This window comes from Mustela lutreola, chromosome 5 (genome assembly GCF_030435805.1).
Source record: "Mustela lutreola isolate mMusLut2 chromosome 5, mMusLut2.pri, whole genome shotgun sequence".
Lineage (NCBI taxonomy): Eukaryota > Metazoa > Chordata > Mammalia > Carnivora > Mustelidae > Mustela > Mustela lutreola.
In genome coordinates, this window is record NC_081294.1 from 95,679,733 (window position 1) to 95,704,620 (window position 24,888).

The 24,888-nt window shown below is 39.8% G+C and overlaps 1 protein-coding gene across 9 annotated transcripts in view; it reads left to right on the top strand.

Annotated features, from left to right (window-relative positions):
* Window positions 1-24,888, top strand: part of MAST4 (microtubule associated serine/threonine kinase family member 4) — a 551,227-nt gene that overhangs the window by 290,518 nt on the left and 235,821 nt on the right. For 5 of the 9 annotated variants that reach the window (XR_009353981.1, XM_059175136.1, XM_059175141.1 and 2 more), the window contains one exon: window positions 6,073-6,108. The exons of the other annotated variants lie outside the window; for them this stretch is intronic. Coding sequence is in view for 4 of the 5 variants with exons in the window: in XM_059175136.1 (XP_059031119.1) it covers window positions 6,073-6,108 (36 nt within the window). In the remaining variant the exon portion in view is untranslated. The remainder of the gene's footprint in view (window positions 1-6,072; window positions 6,109-24,888) is intronic. 9 annotated transcript variants of the gene reach the window in all.

The window sequence follows — 24,888 nt, forward strand, 5'->3', positions numbered from 1 at the left end:
GGTACCCTGTGGTGTGGAAGTGAGTTAAGCCCTCTGAGGGGGATCTCGGAGAGGTGGGTGGTAGCTGCAAGATCGCATGTGTGTCTTGATGTTTCTCCTTAGAATCTCTCCTGTTTCCTCAGCTGTTCCTGATGCCAGAGAATTCAGCTCCCTGCCCTTTTACTCTTTGTGGCAGCTGACTGTCCAACCTCCATAGCTGGGAAGAAGTTATTTGAGGATTCCCTCTTTGTTTTCCTGCAATAGGGTTCTCACCCTCTGAGAATCCTGGTGGGTCGTTTCTTTCATCTGAATACATGTGCATTGACTTCTCACATTTTGTTCGATAAAGTCCCCTCTCCTTGGATGAGTTAGAGGGCGTCTGCGCGCTCAGGTTGTGGAATATAAGATGAGACCATAGAACATGCCAGCAGCTGGACACATCTCCTCCCATGGCCTTCTGGGCTCTGTTTTACCTCAAACACCACCCAGGTAACTTTTGAGTAGTACCATAAGAAAATTCTATGCAGAGAGTTCTCTAATGAGGGGGAAGAGTTTCCTTAAGGGTGTTCTATTACTTTTTTTTAAAAGATTTTATTTATTTCTTTGACAGACAGAAATCACAAGTAGGCAGAGAAGCAGGCAGAGGGTGGGGGGGTGGGAAGCAGGCTCCCTGCTGAGCAGAGAGCCCGATGTGGGGCTCGATCCCAGGACCCTGAGATCATGACCTGAGCCAAAGGCAGAGGCTTTAACCCACTGAGCCACCCAGGCGCCCCTGTTCTATGAATTTTACTTGCATGTGGAATAGGTAACATCTATTTGAGCTACCAAAAAAGGTTAAATTTTTATTTTTTTTTAAATGAAGTTTGTAATCATAATAAATTCAAATATGCATATTATATTGAGGGAAAGATTTTGAAATGCCTTTATTCTATAACTATAAAATCTTTCAAGAAATATTTGCCTATTTTGTAAATGTTTCTGTGAAAAGTGTTCTTGTTCTGTTAGAAAATATTACTTTGGCCTATGCTTTGTGCTCTCTATTGTATAGGAAAAGTGATTTCTAACTTCTGTGTGTCATCCAAATCGATGGGATTAACACGGGAATGGCATTAGCCCTGGGTGCCAGTCTCTTACTAGACCCTGATTTTCCAGTGCTGTCTTTTCCTGTGACTGTCGGAGGTGGTCTGTACCTATCCTTAGGCCAGTTTTGAGCAGAGCTTATCTTTGGGGTTTATTTTCATGTTCCAAGAACTGAAAAGGGTATTTGCTTTGAGAAGTTGGCACCATATGACTTGCTTCTGTAGCTGCTGCAGAGCATAGGGTAATGTTTAATGCAGGGACAGTGGGGACCATCCCTCTAAGCTGGCAGCAGGACAAAGCGGGGGTGTGTTCTTTTCTTAGCTCCCCTTGGCCTCTGTGCTGAGGCACTAAGTGGTATTTGCTCTGCATGGGGCACATGAGTGAGATCACCAGGGGTTTGGCATTTCAGGGTATAAAGCATAGTGTTTAGTATCTTAACAAATCAAGAATCAATTATCTGGGAGAATAAGCAGAAGGTTTTTTTTATGTCTAGGATAGATTAGTTTAAATGCTAAAACCACTTCTTGTGGATTAAAGAAGCATTTGGAGGCAATGGAGTCTAATTTTTAAAATGCACTTGACATCACATACCAAAAAGGAATTAGTAGATTAGTACATGGGTTTTATGTCTTAGGGGAACAGGGTTGGTTTTTGTTTTTGTTTTTGTTTTTGTTTTTGTTTTCAGGTGGGATTCCAAGGTATTATCAATTTGTATGTAAATGCAGTTGATCCTGATAGAATTGCAGGGAAAAACACTGTCATCAAACATCTGGTTAAAGCATGTTACTTAATTATTATCTTTGAGAATTCAGGCCACTTAGTTTATTCTCATTTTTCTTTCCCTTTTTCTGAGAGGTGTTGGTCAGACTTATCTTGAAAACCACAGGAGGAACAGTCATGGTGGTTGTTGTTTGTGGAGATAACTTAAAAGAGGAATTATAGTAAAGGTAGTGGACAGTGGTACTTCTTGAGGCTCTGTCAGATCTCTCTCTCTGTCCAGCACAAATCTGTAGGCTCCCATTTAACATCACCTAAGCTGTATGATGTTAAGTAGTCAATGAAATGGATTTCATTTGTATTACTCTGCAGCAGAATTTAAAACCGTGTGAAACAAGCACGCAAAACACACCAGAAAAGCTTCTTCTCATGAAATTCCATGTAGCATGACCCAGTTACAGCTGCGCTAAGGGCAGTAGAGCCCTACGTGATCTAGCAGCTAATGTTTTCCCCAACAGCTAACAGTGCCCCACCCCTGCCAACACCTTTAAAAAGGAAAAAGAAACAAACAGCTTTATGCAAGAACAATTCACATCCAGTAAACTGCACTTAAAGTGCACAATTTCATAAACTTTGTCATACACCCGTGAAACCACCACCTCATCAAGGGAATGAAACAGTCTTGCCCAGAAGTTTCCTCTTACTGGTCTGTTAGGACTCCTTCTACTGCTGCCCCCACCCCCCACCACCATGTGAAATCAGGCAGTTTTTAATATTTTCCATCCCTAAAGGGTAGTTTGCATTTTCTAAAATTTTCAATAAATGCAACAATACTGTTTGTACCGTTTTTTATTTTGTCTTGTTTCCACTCAGCTTGGTTATTAGGAGATTCATCTGTGAATTACTTTTTATTGTTAAGTAATGTCGTATTGAATGGGTACAGTTTGATTATCCATAGTTTGATTATCCATCCATTTGTTCATGAACATTAGGGTTGCTGATAGTTTTTGGCCATTATAGATAACACTGTGATGTATGATTGGTAAATTTTCTCCCAACTTGTGGCTTGTGTTTCCAGTCTCTTTACAGCATTGATAATGAACAGATGTTTTTAACTTTGATGAAGTCTGTGTTATCAGTTTGTCCTTTCAATGAACATGGTTAACCATCTTTGCCTAACCCAGATCACAAAGCTTTTCTCCTGTTGTTTTTCTAGAATGTTTATAGTCCTGAATTTTACAGTCATGAATTTAAGCGATCCCTTTTGAGTTCAGTCTGTATATGGGTGAAATATGGATTGACGTTCATGTTCCTGCATGTAGGTATCTAATTGTTGTAGCACCATTTGTTGAACAGATCATTCTTTCTCCCCTGAATTGTTTTTTAATCCTTGTTGGAAGTCAGTTGTCTTTATTTGTATGTGTCTTTTTATAGACTACATTCTTTCTCATTGACCTATTTGTCTTTATACCAATACCACATTGTGTTGATTATTGTGGCTTTATACTAAGTTTAAATATTAAATAATGTTCATTCTCCATCTTGATTTTTTTCCCTAAATTTTATTGGCTCTTCTAGGTTCTTTAATTTTTGAATCATTTGGTCAATTTCTACAAAAACAAAAAACCTGTTGAGATTTTTACTGGAATTGAATTAACTTTGTAGATCAGTTTGAGAAGCTGTGAAGTTTTCCAGTGGTGGTTACAGTGAAACTGTAGTCTTAGAGATGGATTAGGGAGGATAAAATGTGGGGTATTATAGTGTGGAGAGATAGGGGCGGAGTTGCCCGCCAACATGGACTGATGGAGGAGCGGGGAGGCATAGTTGGCAGAGTCTGAATTGAGGAATGAATGACTATAAATGAGCGAGCAAATATTTCATAAGAAAAATCCCCTCAGAGAAGCCCAAGAAAAATGGTTGGGTGGTTTGTTCTGGAAGCCAGTCAAGTAATTATTTCAAGCTGAAGTTAGAGGGAAGTAGGTGCATTTCTTCTAGAAAGAAGAATATAATGGAGAGCTCAGGGTCAGCATAGTTGGAAAGGGAGGAGGAAGACATGAACAGATGGGATTCTAGAACCTCATGTGTTTATGGAAAGCTTATAATACAGGGAACAAACTTTAATATTTTCTACAATGACTCAGTCTAACAGAACAATGAAGGTTACTTGTGCACTTGAACTGGTGGTTGATCTAGAACAGTAGTTCTCAGCCAGGGGCAATTTTTGTCCACAAAGAGGATATTTGACAATGCCTAGTGACATTTTTGATTGTTGCAACTACGGGAGAGTGGGATTTCTTTTATTATCTAGTGGGATGCTGCTAAACATTCTACAATGTTCAGGGAAATCACAGTCTCCAACAAAGTCTTATCTCCCCAAAATGTCAATAGTGTTCAAGTTGGGGAACCCTGGTCTGGGGAGGAAGGACTAGAAAAGAGAGTAGAGTGAGAGTGAAACTGATAGGTTTCTTTGGCTCCTTTTGTCTGTATTGTCTGGAGGAGAACTACTCTGTTGGGTAGTAACCATGGACAGTTATTCTGGATGATGAGGAATTAGTCTGTGGAAATCTTCAGGTATTTCCAAAAGATATCTAAAAATGTTACCAAATAAAGCTAGTTTAACAAAAACATGGCTTGACTGCAGATAAATGGAAGAAATGTTGAACATCTGAGTTAATTTGCTTAAGAGGAGATTATTTGTTTAGATATGGTGTTGGCCATAGATGAATATCAATTGGGATACTTTTTTTTTTTTTTAAGATTTTATTTATTTATTTGAGAAAGAGAGTGAGAGAGAGAGATCAAGAACAGGGAAGCAAGGGTAGAGGAAGAAGTAGGCTCCCTGGTGAGCAGGGAGCCTGCTGGAGGACTCGATCCCAGGACCCTAGGATTATGACCTGAGCTGGAGGCAGATGCTTAACCAACTAAGCCACCCAGGCACCCTTCAGTTGGGATACTTTTGATTGCAGGTCATAAAGAAAAGTTCACTCAAAGTGGCTGAAAAAAAATAAATGAACTTTACCAGCTCATGTAACTAAATGGGCCATGGTCCTGGCAGGGGTTGATCCTAAGGTTCATTGTTGACACAGGACCCATTTTCTCCTTCATCCCATTTGAGCTTTCCTTCATAGGTCACACATGGCTGCCAGGAGTTTTCAGGGTTAATTTTTTCTTATGCATTCTCGTCACAAGAAGATATTTCTTCTTCTGTCATGATGAGTTGTGGTTTTTTTTTTTTTTTTTTAAGTGTGCCATTTTAAATTATATGTCCCCCTTGAATATGGTAACATTAAAACAATTCTTCCATTAGCTTGGACTCATGTTATCCCGTACGGTAGCCACTAGCCACATATGGCTATTGAGCTCTTGAAATACAGCTTGTCTAAATTGAGATATGAAATAAGAATGTGGAATAGCTAATTAATAATTTGTATGTTAAGGGATTTATTGAGTTAGAATGCAAGTACATAATTGGAAATATTTCCATGCGGTTTTTTTTTTTAAATTTTTTAAAATGTGACTACTAGAAAATTAAAATTCTAGAAGCGGCTCCAATTGTGTTTCTTGTCTACAGAATTACCTTAGACCATTCAGGTGTCCCTGGGCGTCTGACCCACCCAAACCACATGCTAACAGACATATGGGAGAGAGATGGAATGGTGACCGGGCAAGCAATTAAACATGGATACTGTGTTGACTGGCATAATCAAAGAAAGGAACGGTTATTTGCTACTGTTTCACTGAGGATGAATGTCTGGAAATACGGCTCTACTACCGCTAATAAGAGTTAATAATTGTTTCTGAAATATATTTTTGAAAATTTTAAGAGTATCATGGTGCCCTTAGCCACTAGTGAAACAGCACAGAAATACACTAAGAGAAAGTGAGTAATCCTTCTCTCTTCTAATCCCTGATTCCACTTCGATCCGTAGGTAGGTGTTAATCTGGTCTGTGTTCCTCCCTGCCTTCCTTCATGTACATGTGAGTGCATCACACATGCTGTTCTGTTGCTGCTGTGGCTGCCATTTTAAGAATGGGATTATGGCACTTCAGTTTGCTTTTCTTACCTTACCAGTTTGCTTTCATTGCCTCCAAGTTAGCATCTACCAATTTATCCTGTTCTTTGAAATAATTGCATATTATCGATATATCACATTTCATTTAACTGTTTCTCCCATCCTGGGCGGTATGCGATTTCCAAGCCCCCATCTTCCTCTGCCACACAACAAACAATGCTGCAGTAAACATCTTTGTACCTGTGTCCTTACGTACTGGTCCTTTTTTTTTTTTCTTCTATAGGATAGATTCCCAGAAGTGGAATTGCTTGGTCAAACGGTATGTGTATTTTTAATTTTAACAGATAAAACTAATTATTTTCCTCAGAGGAATAGCAAATGATATTTATGCGTAAGAGTGCCCATTTCCCACATTCTCATCAGCATTAGATGTCATTGCTCCTTTTAATTCTTACCAATCTAATTGTCCCTGATCATTCATTTACCTTTTTCCCACTACTGTTGATGTTGAGAATATTTTCACATGTTTATTATCCATATGAATTTCTCTTTTCTTCACTTCATCTTCATTTCCACTGCCCATTTTTCTGCTTGGTAATGTGTTTTTTTTTTTGTATTTTCTGAGAGTTACTGTGTTTTAGAAATGTTAATCCTGGTTATATGTGTGCAAATATATCTTTATCATTCTTCTCTCCGTGTGGGATGTCTTTTGCCACATGAAAATTGTTAATTATTATTTAATCAAATATGTCTGTCTTTTTCTTTATTGCTTCTGAGATAATCTGTTTTGTTCAGGGTCGTGTGTGTATCTCAAGGTCATATAAATATTTTCCTCTGTTTTCTCCCCAGTTTTTAAAACCTTCAAATCTGCCTGCAATTTTTAAGTTTTGTACATGATATAAAGTAGGATTCTGTCTTTATTAGTTTATAGTTATTACAAGAACCTTTATCATGGGATTGAAATGTAATCTTGCCACATATAAGGATGCCATATATATTTGAATCTATTTCTGGACTCTGTATTCTGATCCCTATCCATTTCTGTGCCAACACCATTCTGTTTTGAATGCAGTGGCTTTCTAGGGAGTTGTAATGTCTGGTAAGTTGTCCTTCACTGGTCTTCTCATAGTTTTCATTGTTGTTTTTAGCCATTTGTTTTTTCCATACTTAAATTTAAAACTTAAAGTTGGAGAATTTTATCTTAAATGTTTTGAATATAAAAGGTCATATAACAATATATAATAAATAGAATTAAATTAGTAATTCTCAGTTTGGGGATCTTGTCACTTGGTATTACTAATTGGAAAATATTTATTGATAAACTGAGGACTTGTTTCTTTTGTGACTTTTGATTCTTTTCTTTATAAATTAATTTATTTTCAGAAAAACAGTATTCATTATTTTTTCACCACACCCAGTGACTTTTGATTCTTTAAATGTGATTTTACTTTGTGTCTGTGATAATTGTATAATTACTTCAAAATGGAGAAATGGGGGTTACAGGCATGCCATGGTTGAAATCTATCCAAAAAGTAGATTATTGCATTAAAGCTCCAGTAATGAATGCCCTCAGTGACTGTGACCTTGTAATACTTTGTATTTCTGTTTATGTGCCAAACTATAAAATATACTCAGACTTGGATTGGTTGGTGGCTAGCTAAATAATATAAAGAAAGAACTGTAGACGGGCATAACAAACCATGTATCTTGTGATCTTTTATGATTTCATTCTTCTAAACCTTAAATAATCTTGACCTAAGAAACTGTCACACCTGAAATTTTGGGTAAACTTGTCTAATATTTTACATGTTTTTGATACTTCTCAACTTTATGTTACTGTGATAACTTAATTGTGTTCACTGATATTTTGCTTTTTTGGAAACTTTACTTATAATATTAAAACACTAAATAACTGTGTTTTTCTAAGGGGATTTGAAATATAACCATTAAAAGTGCATGTGATAAAAATAATAGTAATGTTGTCTTACAGAAAAATATATATACAAACACATACAAGGTCTGTATTTTGCTTATGAAAGCAAAGGGATTTCCCCATGTAGAGTCCGCCCATGTTTCATTAATTAATTAGAAAAAAACATTAGTTTTGTAGCCAAAAATGAGATGGTAAAATAATTAATGTATTGTGATTATCATTGAATGAAATACTTGGACAAAAAACAATTATGTTTTTAAAAAATGAGATTCTTCGTAATTTTAATGGTATTATAATTCAAATAAATTAATTGGTATGGCAATTTGGGGCATGTGTATGAATATTAAAGACAGTAATTTAGAAAAGGAGAGGGAATTCATTTAAATTATTCACACTGAGACCAAAAAAAGGACTTAGTTTAGTTAGAGTTAAATTTAAACCATCTATGTGAACTTTGAATCTTTATTAAATCATAGATAGCCAAGTGGAATTTTTCTCTTCTGTTCTAAAGGTACTGAACATTTAGCTCCCAGCTGCCATCCAGTTCATAGATCCAGTGCCATCCTGCAGACACTTCATGTCCCTGCCTTCTGGCCTCTAATACTCCTTTCCACTAACGGTCAACCAGACTCTTTCAGGAGTATAACCGGCAGCCATGATTGGGGTAGGGAACATTTTGTTGGTTTCAGAATGGATTTGTTTGGTTTTGTTTTGTGCTAAAGCTCAAGGATGCTTTCAACAGTGTGTACAGGGGTGGAGCTGTTCATGTCAGATAAACCAAATTGAAGGAATGTCTTCTGCAGGGCCCTAGCAGAAATTTCAGGGACAGAGGAAATGGTACTTAGAAGCCACTGAACAAGTTGAGCCTACCAAAAGCCCCAAGCCCCGATCTTGTTCTGTCATAGGTAACAAGTGATATAAACAGTGCTAAATAAAAGGCTTATCATGTTTCTGGTGTTGCCAAAGAGACTGTATTTTAATCCACTCAGATTCTGTTTTCTGTCCTCAAGTGTTAATCAGGATCAACACTGACAGTTGACAAACATAAACTTAAAAAGATATCATTGGACTATATTTTAAATACAATCATGGATATAAATTCTACATTGTTAATTTTAAGACAAATTTGTTATTTATTTTTAGGATTTTTATTTATTTATTCGACAGAGAGAGACACAGCAAGAGAGGGAATACAAGCAGGGTGAGTGGGAGAGGGAGAAACAGGCTTCCTGCTGAGCAGGAAGCCTGTTGGGGGCTCGATCCCAGAACCCTGGGATCATGACCTGAGCCAAAAGCAGACGCTTTAACCCACTGAGCCACTCAGGCACCCCTGTTTTTAAATATATGCAGGCTAGTGCAGGAACTGAAAAGCATAGTAAAAAAAACAAACAAAAAGCCAGTAAGTAACTATATGATAAGGTTAATAATAAAGGAATTGTTTTCAAAACTAATGTCAAATAGTTAAGACTTCAAGTAGCTCTAGGGCTGCCTGAACCTAGAGACTTGGGAAAATTTGTTTAAAACAGGATAGAGAGGGACACTTAGGTGGCTCAGGCTGTTAAGCCTCTGCCTTTGGCCCAGGTCATGATCCCAGAGTCTGGGATTGAGTCCCACAACGGGCTCTCTGCTCAGTGGAGAGCTTGCTTCTCCCTCTGTCTCTGCTGTTCCCTCTGCTTGTGCGGACTCTCTCTCTCTCTGACAAATAAATAAAATCTTTAAATAAATACATAGATAAATAAAAATAGTATAGAGAACCCCTCTCTGTGTTTGTCAAACACACATAAACAACCATCATAAATAAACCGCATAAACAACAAACATAAACCACAGGCTCTGGTCAGGGGTTGGAATGACTGTTTATCAGGTTTTTTTCTTGAAGCCAGAAAAACCACAGTTCCCACAGTATATCACCAGTGTGTTTACAAAGCCACTCTGAGTAGAGGCCTTGAAATCTGACATGGGGAGGATACAAGAACCAGAAAAATCAGAGTAATGCTCACAGGACAGGAAGAATGAGGAGGACAATCCCCCACATCTGCAACACTGTATCGAATACATCACCTCTGCTGATTTCAATGAACTGACCAGGGTTACTTGGAATCCCTGCACTTGACAAAAAGATGTGAAGCCAGTGATGGTACTCCTGTGCTGCCCAAAAAAACAGCGACATAGCTCCCAGAGGATCGCAGGTATTGGGTTCGAAGCAATATTCCCGAAGCCTGCAGATATCATTCCTGGACCTAATGAGATGAGGTAAACCGTAGCCCACCTTAACTAATAGGCATTCTTAATCTAGATCACATTGAAACAGAACACCTTATATGATATTGTACTTTCAAACAATGGAAAAATCTTAAACTAGAAATTAAACCTGAATCAAGGTAAATATTTTGTGCAGATTTTCGCTTTAAGATTTGCCAAGGTTGCCTCCAAGTGACCAAGGCAGAATGTGACTTCACGTACCACTGGAGTAATTTAATCTTATCCTCTTGTTCTTGTTAAAATCTTACCCTCACTGAATATCACTTTCATGTGTTTTGCACTGTCTGAAGTGATCTCCAAGTAGAGTATTACCAGTTTCTCATCTTTATTTTGCTTTAGCCTACTGCTAGAATATGTTAAACCTTCCACACATGGGAGGTGGAAGAAAATATTGATGCAACAGATCCAGTGTAAAGTGTGAGACTTCCATATTGCTTCGATTTTAAACAGGTCTGTTGCTAGTAAAGTGTAGTATCATCAGAGAAGATTTATGTCTTAAGGAGTGAGCTCCCACCCTGTCCCTGGGCTGGTGGCAGAAATTATAAATCAGCTGTGAGTGTGACGAAAGCACTTGTCCTTTCTGCTGTCAGGGCGTTTCCCCTTGAGAACTGTGTTGAGACTGCTCCATTATACAGGTCAAGCTGCTGGGTCAATAGTCAATGACCCTTCCTCTCTGTGCCTTAAAGAGGAAAGCTGCTGCTTTGGGGAAACCTCTTATGAGCTGGGGACACGTACTGCCAGCTGCATCTAACTTCCAAGTTAAATTATGTCACAGGATGACTTTTTAAAATGACACATTAAATCTGACCCCGAGTTATTAGTCCCCACGATATTTTTATACATCTTTTTTTTTTTTTTTTTTTTTTTTGACAGAGAGAGAGAGAGATCACAAGTAGGCAGAGAGGCAGGCAGAGAGAGAGAGGGGAGGAAACAGGCTCCCGGCGGAGCAGAGAGCCCGACGCAGGGCTTGATCCCAGGACCCTGGGATCATGACCCCAGCTGAAGGCAGAGGCCTTAACTCACTGAGCCACCCAGGCGCCCCTATTTTTGTACATCTAAATGTTAGAATGTCAGTCTCCTTGAGTTTTCTGTTGTCATTTCTGCTACCATTCAAATTCTAATGAATGGAATAGCTATTTGGAGAGAGAGAGAGAGGGAAAAAAAAAAAAGAGCCACCTCCATTGGTATCTTCTCCTGCTATTAGATTTTTCCAAGGCCAGCTTACAATCTCTTAGAGAGGGGTAGGTCTATTCAAACGTATGAATAGAAAACTTCAAAAGTGAACCTCTCAAAGCAGTAGAATATAAAGATATTTTAAATATAATTGCAGTTGAAAAAAAAATATATATATATACAAATGCACCTGTATTCAGTAGTAGGAAAAAAAAATCAAAGCATTTCTCCTTAATGCCATCCTGAGGTATGGAACATGTTGTAAGAATGAGTAGAATATTCACAGGAAGGAGTGCACCTCAGCATTCTCCAATTTAGGACAGCACATGTCCCCCAACCTTTAATTTATCTGACCGGGTCTCCACCAGATCTGTTAAGGCCCCTTCATTTTCATCTTCTTAGACACCCAGCCATGGAGCATAAGATCACATTTGTAGGGACACTGTGACTGAACAAATATTTTCCTTTACATGGTGCTTTCAGAAGAATCCTTTTATCTTCTAGAGGGCCAGGATCCTTGGATGTCTGAACAATGAAGAATCTTAGCCAGCTATTTCCACACCAGAACCCTTGGAGCTTAACATACTTTGAAGTAGATTGCTCCCCATTGCAGGGCCACAATAAAAAGTGGGTTTTTTCATAGTCTTTACATTGATGTTTGCAAAGCCAGATGGCTTTGTGAAATGAGCCCCAAAGCAGTATAACTGATTAAAAGAAATGCCAGGTAGTTGAAGGCTTTCGCACCCAATGTAAGGCTGACAGAAAGAATTGTTCTCTTGGGGTCCGTTAATATTGGGGAATCTCATGCCCATCTTTAGGGGTCAGCCAATGACAATTGAGACAGGTGTTGGCAGCAGGAGCCTTAAAAAATGAAGGCTGAAAAAAATCTTTCTAGCCAGCCGTTGGGAGACCTGCCTGAAAAAGAAAGGAAACGGGCCAGTGACGAAGTGCTTTGAGGACCGTAGGTACTTGTGAGGCTGCGGCTCACATACTTCAGGCTATTTTGGCTTGCTAGTACTGTATCTTGAATATGCATCCACCAGAAACCCCAAGGTTCCTCTGCCTCACGCCTTGGGGCCACTGCCATCCTGCTTCTCTGTAAATGACTCTGTTGAGGAGGGCAGAGCTCTGGCTTTTTTTTTTTGTTTTTGTCCCTGTAGAAATTATTCTGCTCGTGTTTGTGACCCTGAGCACTGACCTTAACCTAAGAGCCCAGTACTGTATATTTTAGGCTGTTGGTTGGAAGACTGATGGAATCTGGCCTTGTCGCTGGAGGCATTCAGAGATGTAACAAATTGTTCTCTGCCTTCATAACCCACCGTCCGATGATTGGGAAATGGGGTTCAGAGCAGACGCAAGCTCGAAGATGAGCTTTAAAAACCTGTCATCAAGAGGGAGCCGGCCCTGAGTTCGGTTGTTTTTCTATCATCAGAAAACACTTCAATCCTGCAATGTATGTAATGTGATAGAGGCCTGAGAACCAAACCTTCCTGTTCCATTTTCTCCCTGTTGCCGTCTCCTGTCAGTGAGTGACTCATCAGACGTGGTGTTGATATGTTGACAGAGCAGTGATGGCGGAAGACCGAGGACTGCTGTTCCGTGGAGATAGCTAATTTATGAAGAGTTGGTGCATTGTAATCTCTCTGAGCTTCCCTGGTGTCCTTGTAAGGAGGGAAAGAATTCAAACCTGGAGGCATTTCCAAGAACTGTTTTTATGGCAGGAACTGATATGTGTATTCCTATTGTCTATTTCTTGAGTAATAATGTATAATTTGTAATATCTTAATAAGTTACAGCCAACTGGTCTTTATAGAAAATGATACTTACTATTAGTCACACAGGTGACCATCATAAAACTAGAAAATAAAGCCGGGAGAAGACGCATTTGAAATTACCCCTTATCTTATCACTTAAAGGAAAGACAGTTTAAAAAGCAGCGAATGTAGCTTTCACTTGTGTCTTTTGATGCATTAAATAATTTTTCCTTTAGGTGTCTACAGTGTTAGAGGCTCCTAGCATTTAAGAAATGGAGTAGCATTTTATTTTGCCGTGAAAATTCTCAGATCATAAAGCATTTATCATTTTTTCTCATTATTTCCTTGTAGAAAAGTAGAAAAGTATAAAGAATAGAAGTTTTCATCCATAATCTCACCATGTAAAGATAGTCCCTGAAAGCATTTTAGTCTGTTTCTCTTCAGGCTCTTTTTAAACTCCTCATTACTTGATGATGATTGATTCTTTGGTGCGCGTTTTTCTTCCAGCAGGGAAGTACTTTCTGGAGCTTCGACCAGTCATAGGTGAGCTGAATACTCTGCTCAAAATGTGGGCACATTTTCTGTGCCTTTGAACCGAAGAGCCAGGAGAGCGACGAGCTGGACCGTTACTCATGGTCATATATGCTTGTTTAGGTACTGAGGCATTTCCTTACTTTGTGTAATTCATTCCAGAAAACTAAAAAATGCTCACATTTTTTCTGCAGCTGTTGGCAGTATTTGTTTAGGTTCAAGGAAGCTTTTAGTTCTTATGTGCAGAAAAATCACTTCTCACAACACATTTTAATAGGTTCCCGTAGTCAACAAAGAGATGACATATTCATTTAGGGAGTAGAACAGTTTTTCTTTGTGTTGCTCTAACACTTGGGGCTCTTTCAGATTTCCCCCGAAACCAGCACTGCAGCCTTTCTTAGCCATGTTGTGGTTTGTGGAGTGATTCATTGATCAGGGAGGGTTTCCCAGAGTTGCTCAGAATGTATCATTAGAGTACCTTTGTGCACATTGTCCCGCTAGAATGGAGGCTCCCTAGGGCCAGGAGGTTTGGGCCCCTGCTGTATCCTCGGCGCCTAGAACCATGCCTGGTGTATCAGAGTTGTGCCACAAATATTTGTAGATACCATTTTCTGTGTTTTTAAATCCATTATTTCCCTCACTGCTTAACACTCTCATTGACTAACCCTTTAGTTGACTGAGCAATTCCTGAATTCCTACATTAAGTTGTTCCAACTTCTAATAATGTGGTGAGCTCCTCGGGGTGCCTGGGTGGCTCAGTCAGTTAGGAATCTGACTTTGGCTGAGGTTGTGATCATGGGGTTGTGGGATTGAGCCCCAAGTCGGGCTCCATGCTCAGCAGGGAGTCCGCTTGTCCCTCTACCTCTGCCCCTCCCTCCACTTGTGCTCTCTTTCTCTCAAATAAATATTAATAAAATCCTTTTTTTATTTAAAAAAAAAAAGACTGTGATGTTCTCCAAATATGATAGATGTTGGCTTGTCAGCTTAATTTATTTGTGTCTAGCGCAGTGTTATATTATTGTTTGCATTTAAGTATTTTATGGAAACTTGTAAAAGTGATGAAATAGTTGCTGATTAATATTTCAGTGTTCTTCTAGTCCTCTGTGTAAAGAAGTACAAGGGGCGCCTGGGTGGCTCACTCCATTCAGTGTCCAACTGTTGATTTCAGCTCGGGTCGTGACCTCAGAGTCCTGGGATTGAGCCCAGGTCAGGCTCTGCATTCAGCACAGAGTCTGCTTGGAATTCTGTCTCCCTCCTCCTCTGCTTGCGTGCTCTATCTCTCTCTCTCTCTCTCTAAAATAAATAAATAAATAAATTTAAGAAGTGCAATATAAATTTAATACTATCCTAACTTCTAATTTATCCGTTCAGTTTTTTTCTCCAGGAGAATATTAAGCATAAGTGATGTACACTTCCATTTACCAATCTGAATTGAGTGCCAGAAATAGATACCTATTCAAAGTGTACTTCCCATTGTTCCGGCTTGATTTCGTTAGATCACAGATTTGTAGGGGAAGGGAACAAGTAACACAGGTGAATAAAATAGATACTCTTTGACAGGAATAAAAAATAGCTGTTTGTGGTTATTCCTGCCATCCTTTTGAATACATTTATCTGATAATTACTCTCCTGATAGATGGGAGAAAGAAAGAAAAGAGAGGGGGAGAAAAGGGAACCAGTGGGTAATGTGGCCAAAGAACACCACCATTTTAGGTGGGTTGTTTTTGTGGTAGAAGTGTAGCGTGTGAAAGCGTGTATGAGAAGAGTAAAAGCACGTATGAGAATAATAAAGACCAAATTTGTGATGGTGGTTACCTCTTCAGGGAAGGAAGGGAGCCAAGATCATGGAGTGGGAGAGGGGCCTCAACAGTATTTATTTTTGACATGTCAAGTTGAGTAGTTGTTGATAACCAGGTGGGTATATTATACTATTCCGTTCCTAGATTTTTCATTAGAAACCATAAAAGAGAGTGGATGTGCATAGAAGTGAGACTTCCTTCAGTTCACTTCTATTTATTAAAAGGCTTAGCTTTTCCAGCCTCTTCCATTTCCAGTGTCTTCCAGCCCCATGCTCTGACAGAAAGGCCAGGAGAGAGAGAGAAAGGAGAGGTGTTATGGAAGTAGAGAAACATGTTTGAGAGAGATTGACAGAGAGAATACATTTTCATATGTGAACCTGTTCATCACGAGAAGTGATTATAGGGCCTTCTGTGCTGGTCCTTTGTTCTCATTTTTTCCTTTGACTCAGATACTTCTGTCTCTGCAGAAGCTTTGGCAGTTACCTCTTGGTATAGTTCTTGGTATAGTGTCAGCAGACTCTGACACATAGGTATCCAACCGTGCAGTGTCTGACTTCTCATTGTCTTGGTCACAGTGGTAGGTGATCCACGTTAGGGTGGAGGGTCCTGTGGCTACCCCTCATTCTCACACTGTCTTGGTGAACAGTCCTGAACCACCCCATAGAACATGCATGCTTGGAGCCTCAGTTACATAAACGATGGTCGTGGAAAGCGGTGGCCCTTGACAAGTAGCTTGAGGTGTGGACATTTGAGAGAAAGGGAGCTTTGCCCCAGGCTTACGGAGGTGAGTGGATGTGATCCCGTCACCCCATGTATTAGTGTGCTGGGGCGGCTATCACACAGTGCCGCAAACAAACTTTAGGCTTAAACAATAGAAACGTCTTATCTCACAGTTCCAGGGGCTAGAAGTCAGGGATGAAGGGGTCTGTGGGGTTGTTTCCTCATGAAGTCTGTGAGGGAGGATCTGTTCTCCCAGATCCTTGTGGTTGGCTGGCACTCTGGCGCTCCCTGGCTTGTACATGCATCACCTCGATCTTGGCTTCCATCGTTACCAGGCTTTTCCTCTGTGCATGACTCTTCCTGTGTCCAAGTCTTCCCCTTTCATAGGGACATAGTCATTGGATTAGGATTCACCCTTATGATCATCTCTAAAGACACTATTTCCAAATAAAGGTCTCATTCACAGGTACTGAGGGTTAGGACTAAGTATTTTCTGAGGTGTGCAGCTCAATTCAAAAAGCCCCTCTGTTCTTATTCCTCCTGCTCAAATGTGGAAGGCAGATTCCCCCTGCCAGGAAGTACTGTCCTATTCGAGCTTGTAGTAGTCTGTGCAATGTCCCCTTCCTTTTTCCTGGACTCCTCTGACTGGAAAAACAAAGACAAGTTGCTTGTTCGGGAGAGAGCATTGGAAGGGTGTACTTGGCAGAGAACAAAGCCAGCAGGAAGTAGGAGTTGGTCCTTGCTCTTCCTTTTTCTTTCCATCCAGGCTCTCCTCTACACCTCATTAGAGTAATCTATCGAAATCCAATCAGTTCCACTTTAGATGATGGCAAATGAATACTATTTTTGCTCTTTCTGCTCCATTACTTGTGAAGTGGTCCTCTGTGGATGGACCTGGAAACCTCTCACGATTTGTCACATTGTTTCTCTGACAACTGTGATCTGGTGTCTTAACTTTCAAGATGTACCTTTAGAGTACTGCCTTGTATGCTGTTGAGATGAGCTGGGTATAGGCATCTTGGCAGGCCTGGAGGCACTGATGACCTTCTCCCTGCCTTGTCAGGGTGCTTGGGGGAAGGTGCAAAAGGACACGCGGAACCAGTGTGCTCTTCCCTACTTGGAGACTGCCATCCTTGGCAGTGGTGTCTAGTGAACAAGGTTGGACCTTCAGGTGCTTTAAGGAGTCCCTCAAGACAAGGCTCATGCCCAGAATGAAAACTGGCAGAGACACGGACAGAGATATCCAGCTGTGTGCACGGTATTCATGATTGCATTTTGGTTCACAGGTAAAACTGTAATTTTTATTACAATGGTAATGTGCTCAATTAAATGACTATGCCTAACGAGACTTCTTACCTCACAGCTAGATAGAGTTATGGTGGTATTACATTTTGACCAGGGAGATCTAAGTTAAAGTTGCTCAAGAGATAACACAGTTTGTTGGAATCCTTTTTCTTTTACTTCCTCCTTCCAGTATGGAATGCATCTGTGTTGGCTAGAGCTCCTGCACCCATATTGGTCCCTGAGGAGACCATTAGGATAGAGTTACCTACTAAGGATGGTTGAACTGGAAGGTACAAGTCTCTTGAGTCTGACCATCTGGTAGTCACCACTCCCAACACTGGATTCTGGGCTTCTGAGAAAGCAGTGAGCTGTTTTGTTTAAGCCACATATGTGGGTTACCAGTCATATACAGTTACAGCTGTGCCTAATCCTAACTGATCCAGAGATCTCCACAGGAACCCCAATCACTGCCCTATAGAGTACACAGTATCTCAGGAAGAAAAGACTGGTCCAAGGAAAAGGAAGAAAGGAGAATTTCTTTCCAAGACCTAAAGAAGGACTAGTCTGTTGTGCCCCATGACATTTTCCCCCCTAAGGCACCTTCTAGATGAAGTCAAAGAGAAGATTGTGAAACTGTATCCTGCTTAACTGCTCCCTTATTTACTCAGAACTCTGTTTCCTAATGGTGTAGACAGTGTTAGTCATACCCATTTTCTGCCAGCCAACATTGACTTTCAGCAGCATCCCTATCTTGGCAGTACAACACTGATGTGAGCATTTCATTGCTTTTTACCATTGTTTTAGAGAGTTGAATTGAAAACAGAAAAGAATGTGCCGTATCAATGATAAAAAGTGTAGCTCTCAGACAGTTAATACAGCCGACACCAGAGGGAAATTATCTGGCTTTCCAAAACGGACTAATAGTTAGCTTCAATGAGACATGGACTCTCCTTGGGTCAGTGGTGTGTGTCGTTGATAGAGAACAAAAAGGACAAAACTGAAAGGATGTGGACAGGTTGGGAGCGTATCAGTGAGGAGTGTGTGAGCCATAATTAGAACGTTTGAACTTTTTTTTTTTTTAATCGTTCAAGGAATGAAAAATTGCCTGATAACATATATTTGACTTCTTGAGGAATGTATGAAGCAAGAAAGTAGAGAATTGCTTTCATAGGTGGGTTCCCAATGCTTTTAGCATCTGATTGTCCTGTACAAGGCAGTGAATAGGGAGGAAGCCAAGATGGGTGAGGCTGCTTTGGGAGACCATACGGGGGCAGCCCGAGAGGAGGGATGATGGGCATTTACCCAGCTGCTGGGGCAGGACTAAGGTTCAGTACCTGGTGCTGTGGGCAAGACATACTTTGTGGCAGCTGCGTGGGATAAATCAAGGTTTTGCCATAGCTGTCCTCAGCCTTCTTGAACTCTTCATGTTTCTCTGCAGCTCTGGATTCACGGCTAGCCCTAGGCATGACGATTTTCATGGAGGTCCGGATTTCGGGGAAACACCGCTGCTCAGAACTTTATCTCTAACAAGGCCAAGTCATTTTCTCAGTGTCTCCAAGTCACAGTGATGTGAGACCCTAAAAAGTAGCTCCTGCCTGAGGTACTTTTAAAACTAATGCTCTCCTTTTATACTTGAAGTATATAAAATGTCACATTTTCTCGCTGAGCATGTTTTCCCTTATTTTTATCAGGTTTCAAACATTTAGCAGAGTGTTTGAAAGTTCACTCGTAACCTCATATCCTTAGTACCCCATTTTCCCCTCAAGCTGTTGATTTTATCAATTGTGTGTTTGCCTTTTGGGCACATATCAGGATCCTAATTCTTTTTTTTTTTTTTTTCTTTTAAAGATTTTATTTATTTATTTGACAGAGATCACAAGTAGGCAGAGAGTCAGGCAGAGAGGCGGAAGCAGACTCCCCGCCGATCAAAGAGTCCAGTGCAGGGAGCCCAACGCAGGGCTCGATCCCAGGACCCTGGGATCATGACCCGAGCCTAAGGCAGAGGCTTCAACCCTCTGAGCCACCCAGGATCCTAATTTTTATGGAAGGAGAGGAATTTCTGCCCTGGTTTTAGATAAATGTCTTCTTTCCTTGATTGATTGATTGATTGATTGACTGGAAGAATGGAGAATGGTGAGGTTGGTAAAAAGGAGCCTAGCTAACTCTGATTTACTGTTTTCTTAACACATTCCTGATGAAGTTACTCTAGTTAGCAGCTGAACCAAAAAAAAAAAAAAAAAAAAGGGATTGAGCATTACATTATGTTGGTTTTCATTTATTAATTTCTAGTTGTTATCTTCTAAAGCTCCTAGATTGTAAAGCTTCTAGCAATCTAGAAGCTTTAAAAATTATTTGTATTTCGTTTATCCATATTATCTGTCCCTGGCCTCCATCACCGAAAATATTCAGAGTCTACTGAAAGCTGTGTTGCTTCCTGGAAAGATTGTATATATTAAGATACTATAGAAAAGGGATGCCATTCAATTTCTCAAATGCAGGACTCAGTTTCCCACTGAAATTCCAACCAGTATGGGGATACAGACACCTGATGATGTATCACCACTTTTTAAAAAGATGTATTTATTTATTTGAGAGCGAGAGAGAACATGTTCATGCTCCCAAGTTAAGGGGACCAGCAGAAGGAGAGGGAGAGAATCTTAAGCAGAATCCCCACTGAACATGGAGCCCCATGTGGGGCTCGATCCCAGGACCATGAGATCATGACCTGAGCCAAAAGGGTTGGATGTCTAACTGACTGAGCCACCGAGGCGCTCCTCGCCACTTTTTTAAAGTACAGTTGACCCTTAATGCAAGGTGTTTAAAGGTGCTGACTCCCTGTGCAGTCACAAATTGAAGTATAAATTTTAACTACCCCCCAAATTGAACTACTGACAGCCTAGTGCTGGAGAAGCCTAACCCATAATATATACAGTGAATTAACACAGATTGGTATATTCTTATAATAAAGTAAGCTAGGGAAAATAGGCCGTTAATAAGAAAATCCTAAGGTAGAGAAAATACATTTTATGATATGGTACTATATTTATAAAAAAAAAAAATCCACATATAAGCGGAACCATACAGTTCAAACCTGTGTTGTTTAAGGGTGAACTGTGCATGGAAGGAACTGTGAAGTCACATTATCTTCAGGAAAATATGGAAATGCTATAAAAACGGGTGTGTATCTAGCATTCTTTTTTTGGAGGTGGTGGTGATATGGATGTTATCTCCAAAAGATAACCTAGCAGGTAAGAAATAGAAAATATGGACTATCTTCTATTACCTGTCCATTCTTAATTGCTGTTCATAAAATCTTAACCAAGAGGGCTTTTTCGTAGTTAAGTCTGTCAAACTAAAGTTGGAATTATTTGAGAGGTTTCTAGAGATGAGTAGCGAGGCAGTGTTGATCAGGGAAAGCTCTTCCACCTTTCCTAGAAAAGATGACAAAAACTTCCTCAGTTCTAGATGAGATTGGCTTTTTAATTGGAATTCCTGGGCTTGGAGAGAGGAGGCAAAGCCAAGAAATGGATGTCTTGTGTTAACCTCTAGTTTGCTTACTCAAATGGCGATTTCATAAGATGCCCTTTCTGTAGAAGACTTTGGTTTTATTATTTTATTCTAGCTGGAGAGTTCGATTTCACAAGTGGAGGTGATAGAGAACTCTAGGCCACCCTTGTAGGTTGTGTATTTCAGGAATTAACACAGTTTGCTTTCTTCTGAAAATAAAAAGGAAAAAGTGGAGAAAAAAAGGAGATGAAATCAACTTAATGTTAAAATTGTGCTTGCACTTTGAATTAAATTCCCTGCATGACTGGTTCTTATTAAAACCAAAAATGACAAAACCTTGATGTGAGGGCCACATTATAAACTGAATAGGTGGTGAAGGTTTTCACTGTATTGGGTGGTAATTAGCTGTGCATGGGTCGTGGGTTGATGATTAGTTGTGTTCCTCAGAGCATGTCTGCAATCTTTGATATCTACTTAAGCTATGTAAATAATTTGGAGTTTTTATTATGATTTTTCTATTAATCTTTGGTAGAGTGAAATTTGGGTATTTTTCTCTATGACACACCATGAAATTTAGCAATTAAGTCCTTTCATTAATTCAAAGTCTGCACTTGGCTGAAATAAATTTCAACAAAATGTTGTGTTGGGGTTTTCAAAATATTACCTATTGGTTTTTTCGCAACCCGTAAGCACAACTCTTCATCAGTATTTCCAATTGGATAGATGTATCCTTTAATTCTCATCCTTACAGATACCATATTTTGAAATCCACAGATACCGGGAAGCCAGAAATTCTTTGGCTTTTGCAAAGCCTAAGGTGGCTTTTGCTTATCTGAAGTTCATTATCATTTATTACCATATTTAGCCACCCATAGATTGTGCCCATATCTCTTAACTGGAATAGACTTAATACTCATATTTCTGATAATTTGCTCTGCCTGCATTGTACTTACGGGCTCCTTTTATGTAGAAAAATTTCCCAATAAAAATATTTCAGTGACGATGAGGTATTTTTTAAATTTGACTCTCCGAAAATGAGCTTGTGAGATTTTGAATTGTGTATACCTTTATTTGAGCAAAAATTTCTCACCCAAACCTATTAGTTGTTCCTGATCCCTTTTGGTGATCCAAGTAGTTTCGATGTTTTGGTCCCCACTCTTTCTTTCCTGGTTGCATGTTGCTTACTAATTAAAAAGAATAAACCACCTCTTCTAAACTATACTTATTTTCCAACAAAGTGTTTTCACTCTGGACACCTGATAGCTTTCTGAAATCGCTGACATTATGTGGGAACCTGTATATGTTTCCCATAGCTTTCACAGGACTCTCCCATGCCTCCTTGGCTGCCAGAAGTCAAAGTTTCTGTCTAACTATGTGTTAAGCTAGTTTCTTCCTTTCTTTCTTTCTTTCAATTATTTTTATTAACATATAATGTATTATTTGCCCTAGGGGTACAGGTCTGTGAATCATCAGGCTTACACACTTCACAGCACACACCATAGCACATACCCTCCCCAGTGTCCATCACCCAGCCACCCTAACCCTACCCTCCCACCCCCTGGCACCCCTCAGTTTGTTTCCTGAGATTAAGAGTCTCTTATGTTTGTCTCCCTCCTGATCCCATCTTGTTTCATTTTTCCCTTCTCGTGGTAAGCAACCTGTGGTAAGATGCTTTGCGTCACACGTGCTCTGCGTGGAGTATGCAAGAGCAGGGCAGCAGTGTGTGGGAAACTGCTCACGGATTTCAGTGCAAACCCATGTAGAGTTGACCGTTGAACAACGCAGAAGTTAGGGGCACCAATGCCCAGGCAGTCACAAATCCACATAGAACTTAGGACACCCCCAAGAACTGTCTCCACATGGTCTGCCATAGACCAGAAGCCTTACCCATAAAATAAACAATAGATTAATATATATTTTGTATATTTGTTCTATACTCTTGAAGTGAACTAGCGAAAAAAAAATGTAAGAAAATCTTAGAGGGAATGTATTTCCAGTACCATACTGTATTTATCCAGAAAAATCTGTGTATAAGTGACCCCATGAAGTTCAAACCTGTGGTGTTCAAGGATTTGAACCTGTATTTAGACCTGTTCCTTTACTTTAAAGGATGTAAAAGCTTCCATAAAAAAGAAATGTTTTCACGGCTACAATGTTATGTAAATATATTTAGTTTAATGATACTTTATTATATATGAAGAAAAAAGCCAGATACAAACTCAGATTCACTGTCACCACTGCAATTAAAACAAATACAACAAAACCACCAAGAGTGACATTTACAGGGGCGCCTGGGTGACTCAGTGGGTTAAAGCCTCTGCCTTCCGCTCAGGTCATGATCCCAGGGCCCTGGGATCGAGCCCCCCACCAGGCTGCCAAGCCTGCTTCCCTTCTTCTCTCTCTCTCTCTCTGCCTGCTTCTCTGCCTACTTGTGTCTCTGTCAAACAAAATCTTAAATAAACAAAATCTTAAAAAAAAAAAAGAAGTGGCATTTACAATAATAGTATTGATTTAATATTACCTGTTTTGGAAAAGATTTTTATTTATTTACTTGAGACAGAGAGAGAGTGCGTGAGCAGCAGGGAGGGACAGAGGGAAAGGGAGAAGCAGACTGCCTGCTGAGCAGGGAGTGGGACTCAGGGCTCCATCCCAGGACCCTGAGATCATGACCCCAGCCAAAGGCAGACACTTAACTGAGTCACACAGGTGCTCCTGATATTATTTATTAATGATGATATTTGGCTAAAACAAAATCTCTCTTGGCTGGTATGCTACCTGCTTCCTTCATTTGTTTGTTTTTTAAATTGACATATTTATCATATGCAGTGTGAAGCTCAGTTCTGCTGTGACTTTCCTGACAGAAAGCCTTTCTCAATGGTTCCTCAGTGCTCCATAATATCATTTGGCCCTCTCCTTCTTTGTATATTCAATCCTCTGTTTTTTTTTCTCATTAGCTCGGGAAAATTGAAATGTTAATACAGGGCCAACTTGATCATTACCACAGATGGAAACATGGCACTGAAATCATGGAGCAATCTGAATTTAAAGGATAGTCATTCCAGAGTTCATATTTTTTTAAGACTCTCAGTGAAATGTCAACAAAATTTTTTATACTGCATTAATATTCATCTCCCTAACAGTCATTTTTAGTCTCCAGTTTGAGGAGGAGCACTGGTATAGAATACACGAAGGTCCAAAATTGGTACAAATTAGCTTTAGTGTATTCTTGGATGTGACTTGGTTTTTAAGTAGGTTGACTTAATATTTATCCTTGAAATAGGTGAGCTTGTGTTCAATTAATTCTTGTCTTTCTGTTTTTTACCCAAATAAGTATTTGCACCTAAGCTTTGTGGGTTTTGTTTGTTTGTTTGTTTTGGCTTGGTTGTTTCATATACAAAACCCAGCCTTGCTTTTAGCTGCATTACTTAGAGCAAATAATGAACCTGGCAACAAAGGAAGGATCCAAGGACAGGCGTGGGGACGGGCCAGTCATGTGTTAATGAGTTAAAAGGTGGTGGACCTCTGCACTGGGTGGAGAAATGGTACTCTTGAGTTAGTGATTCCATATTTTCTCTGAAGAGGTTTCCCCCAAACCTCTGTATTTAGAAGTAGTAGCTGCTGTCGTTAAAATCTTAGGCTTTTGGGGGGACTCCTGGGTGGCTCTGTCCTGGAATTAATTCCCACATCAGGCTCCTTGTTCCTCAGGGAGCCTGCTTCTTCCTCTGCCTGCACTTCCACTGCTTGTGCTCACTCTTGGTCTGAAAGATAAATAAATAAATAAATCTTTATAAATAAATAAAATCATAGGCTTTTTTTTTTTCAGTTGGTGGTGTTACCTTCTGGCCCAATTCTCCTACTCTGTAGCTATGTTACTTTGCCTCTGTTACAATGAGGATGATGGAAATGAGACCATTATGAGGCTTCGGAGAGATAATGTATCAGAAATGCTCTGCACAGTGCTTGGAACACGCTAGGTGCCAATCAATTTTTGCCAGTTCCTAGTGGTACAGGTATACTGTAAGAAAGGGATTCAGAGTATCCCTTTCTGATTTTTTTTATTCATTTTACATGCAGAGGAGACTAAGAAGAGACTTCCTCATGTCTCCGTTTCATCATTAGATTTTGATACTGTGCAG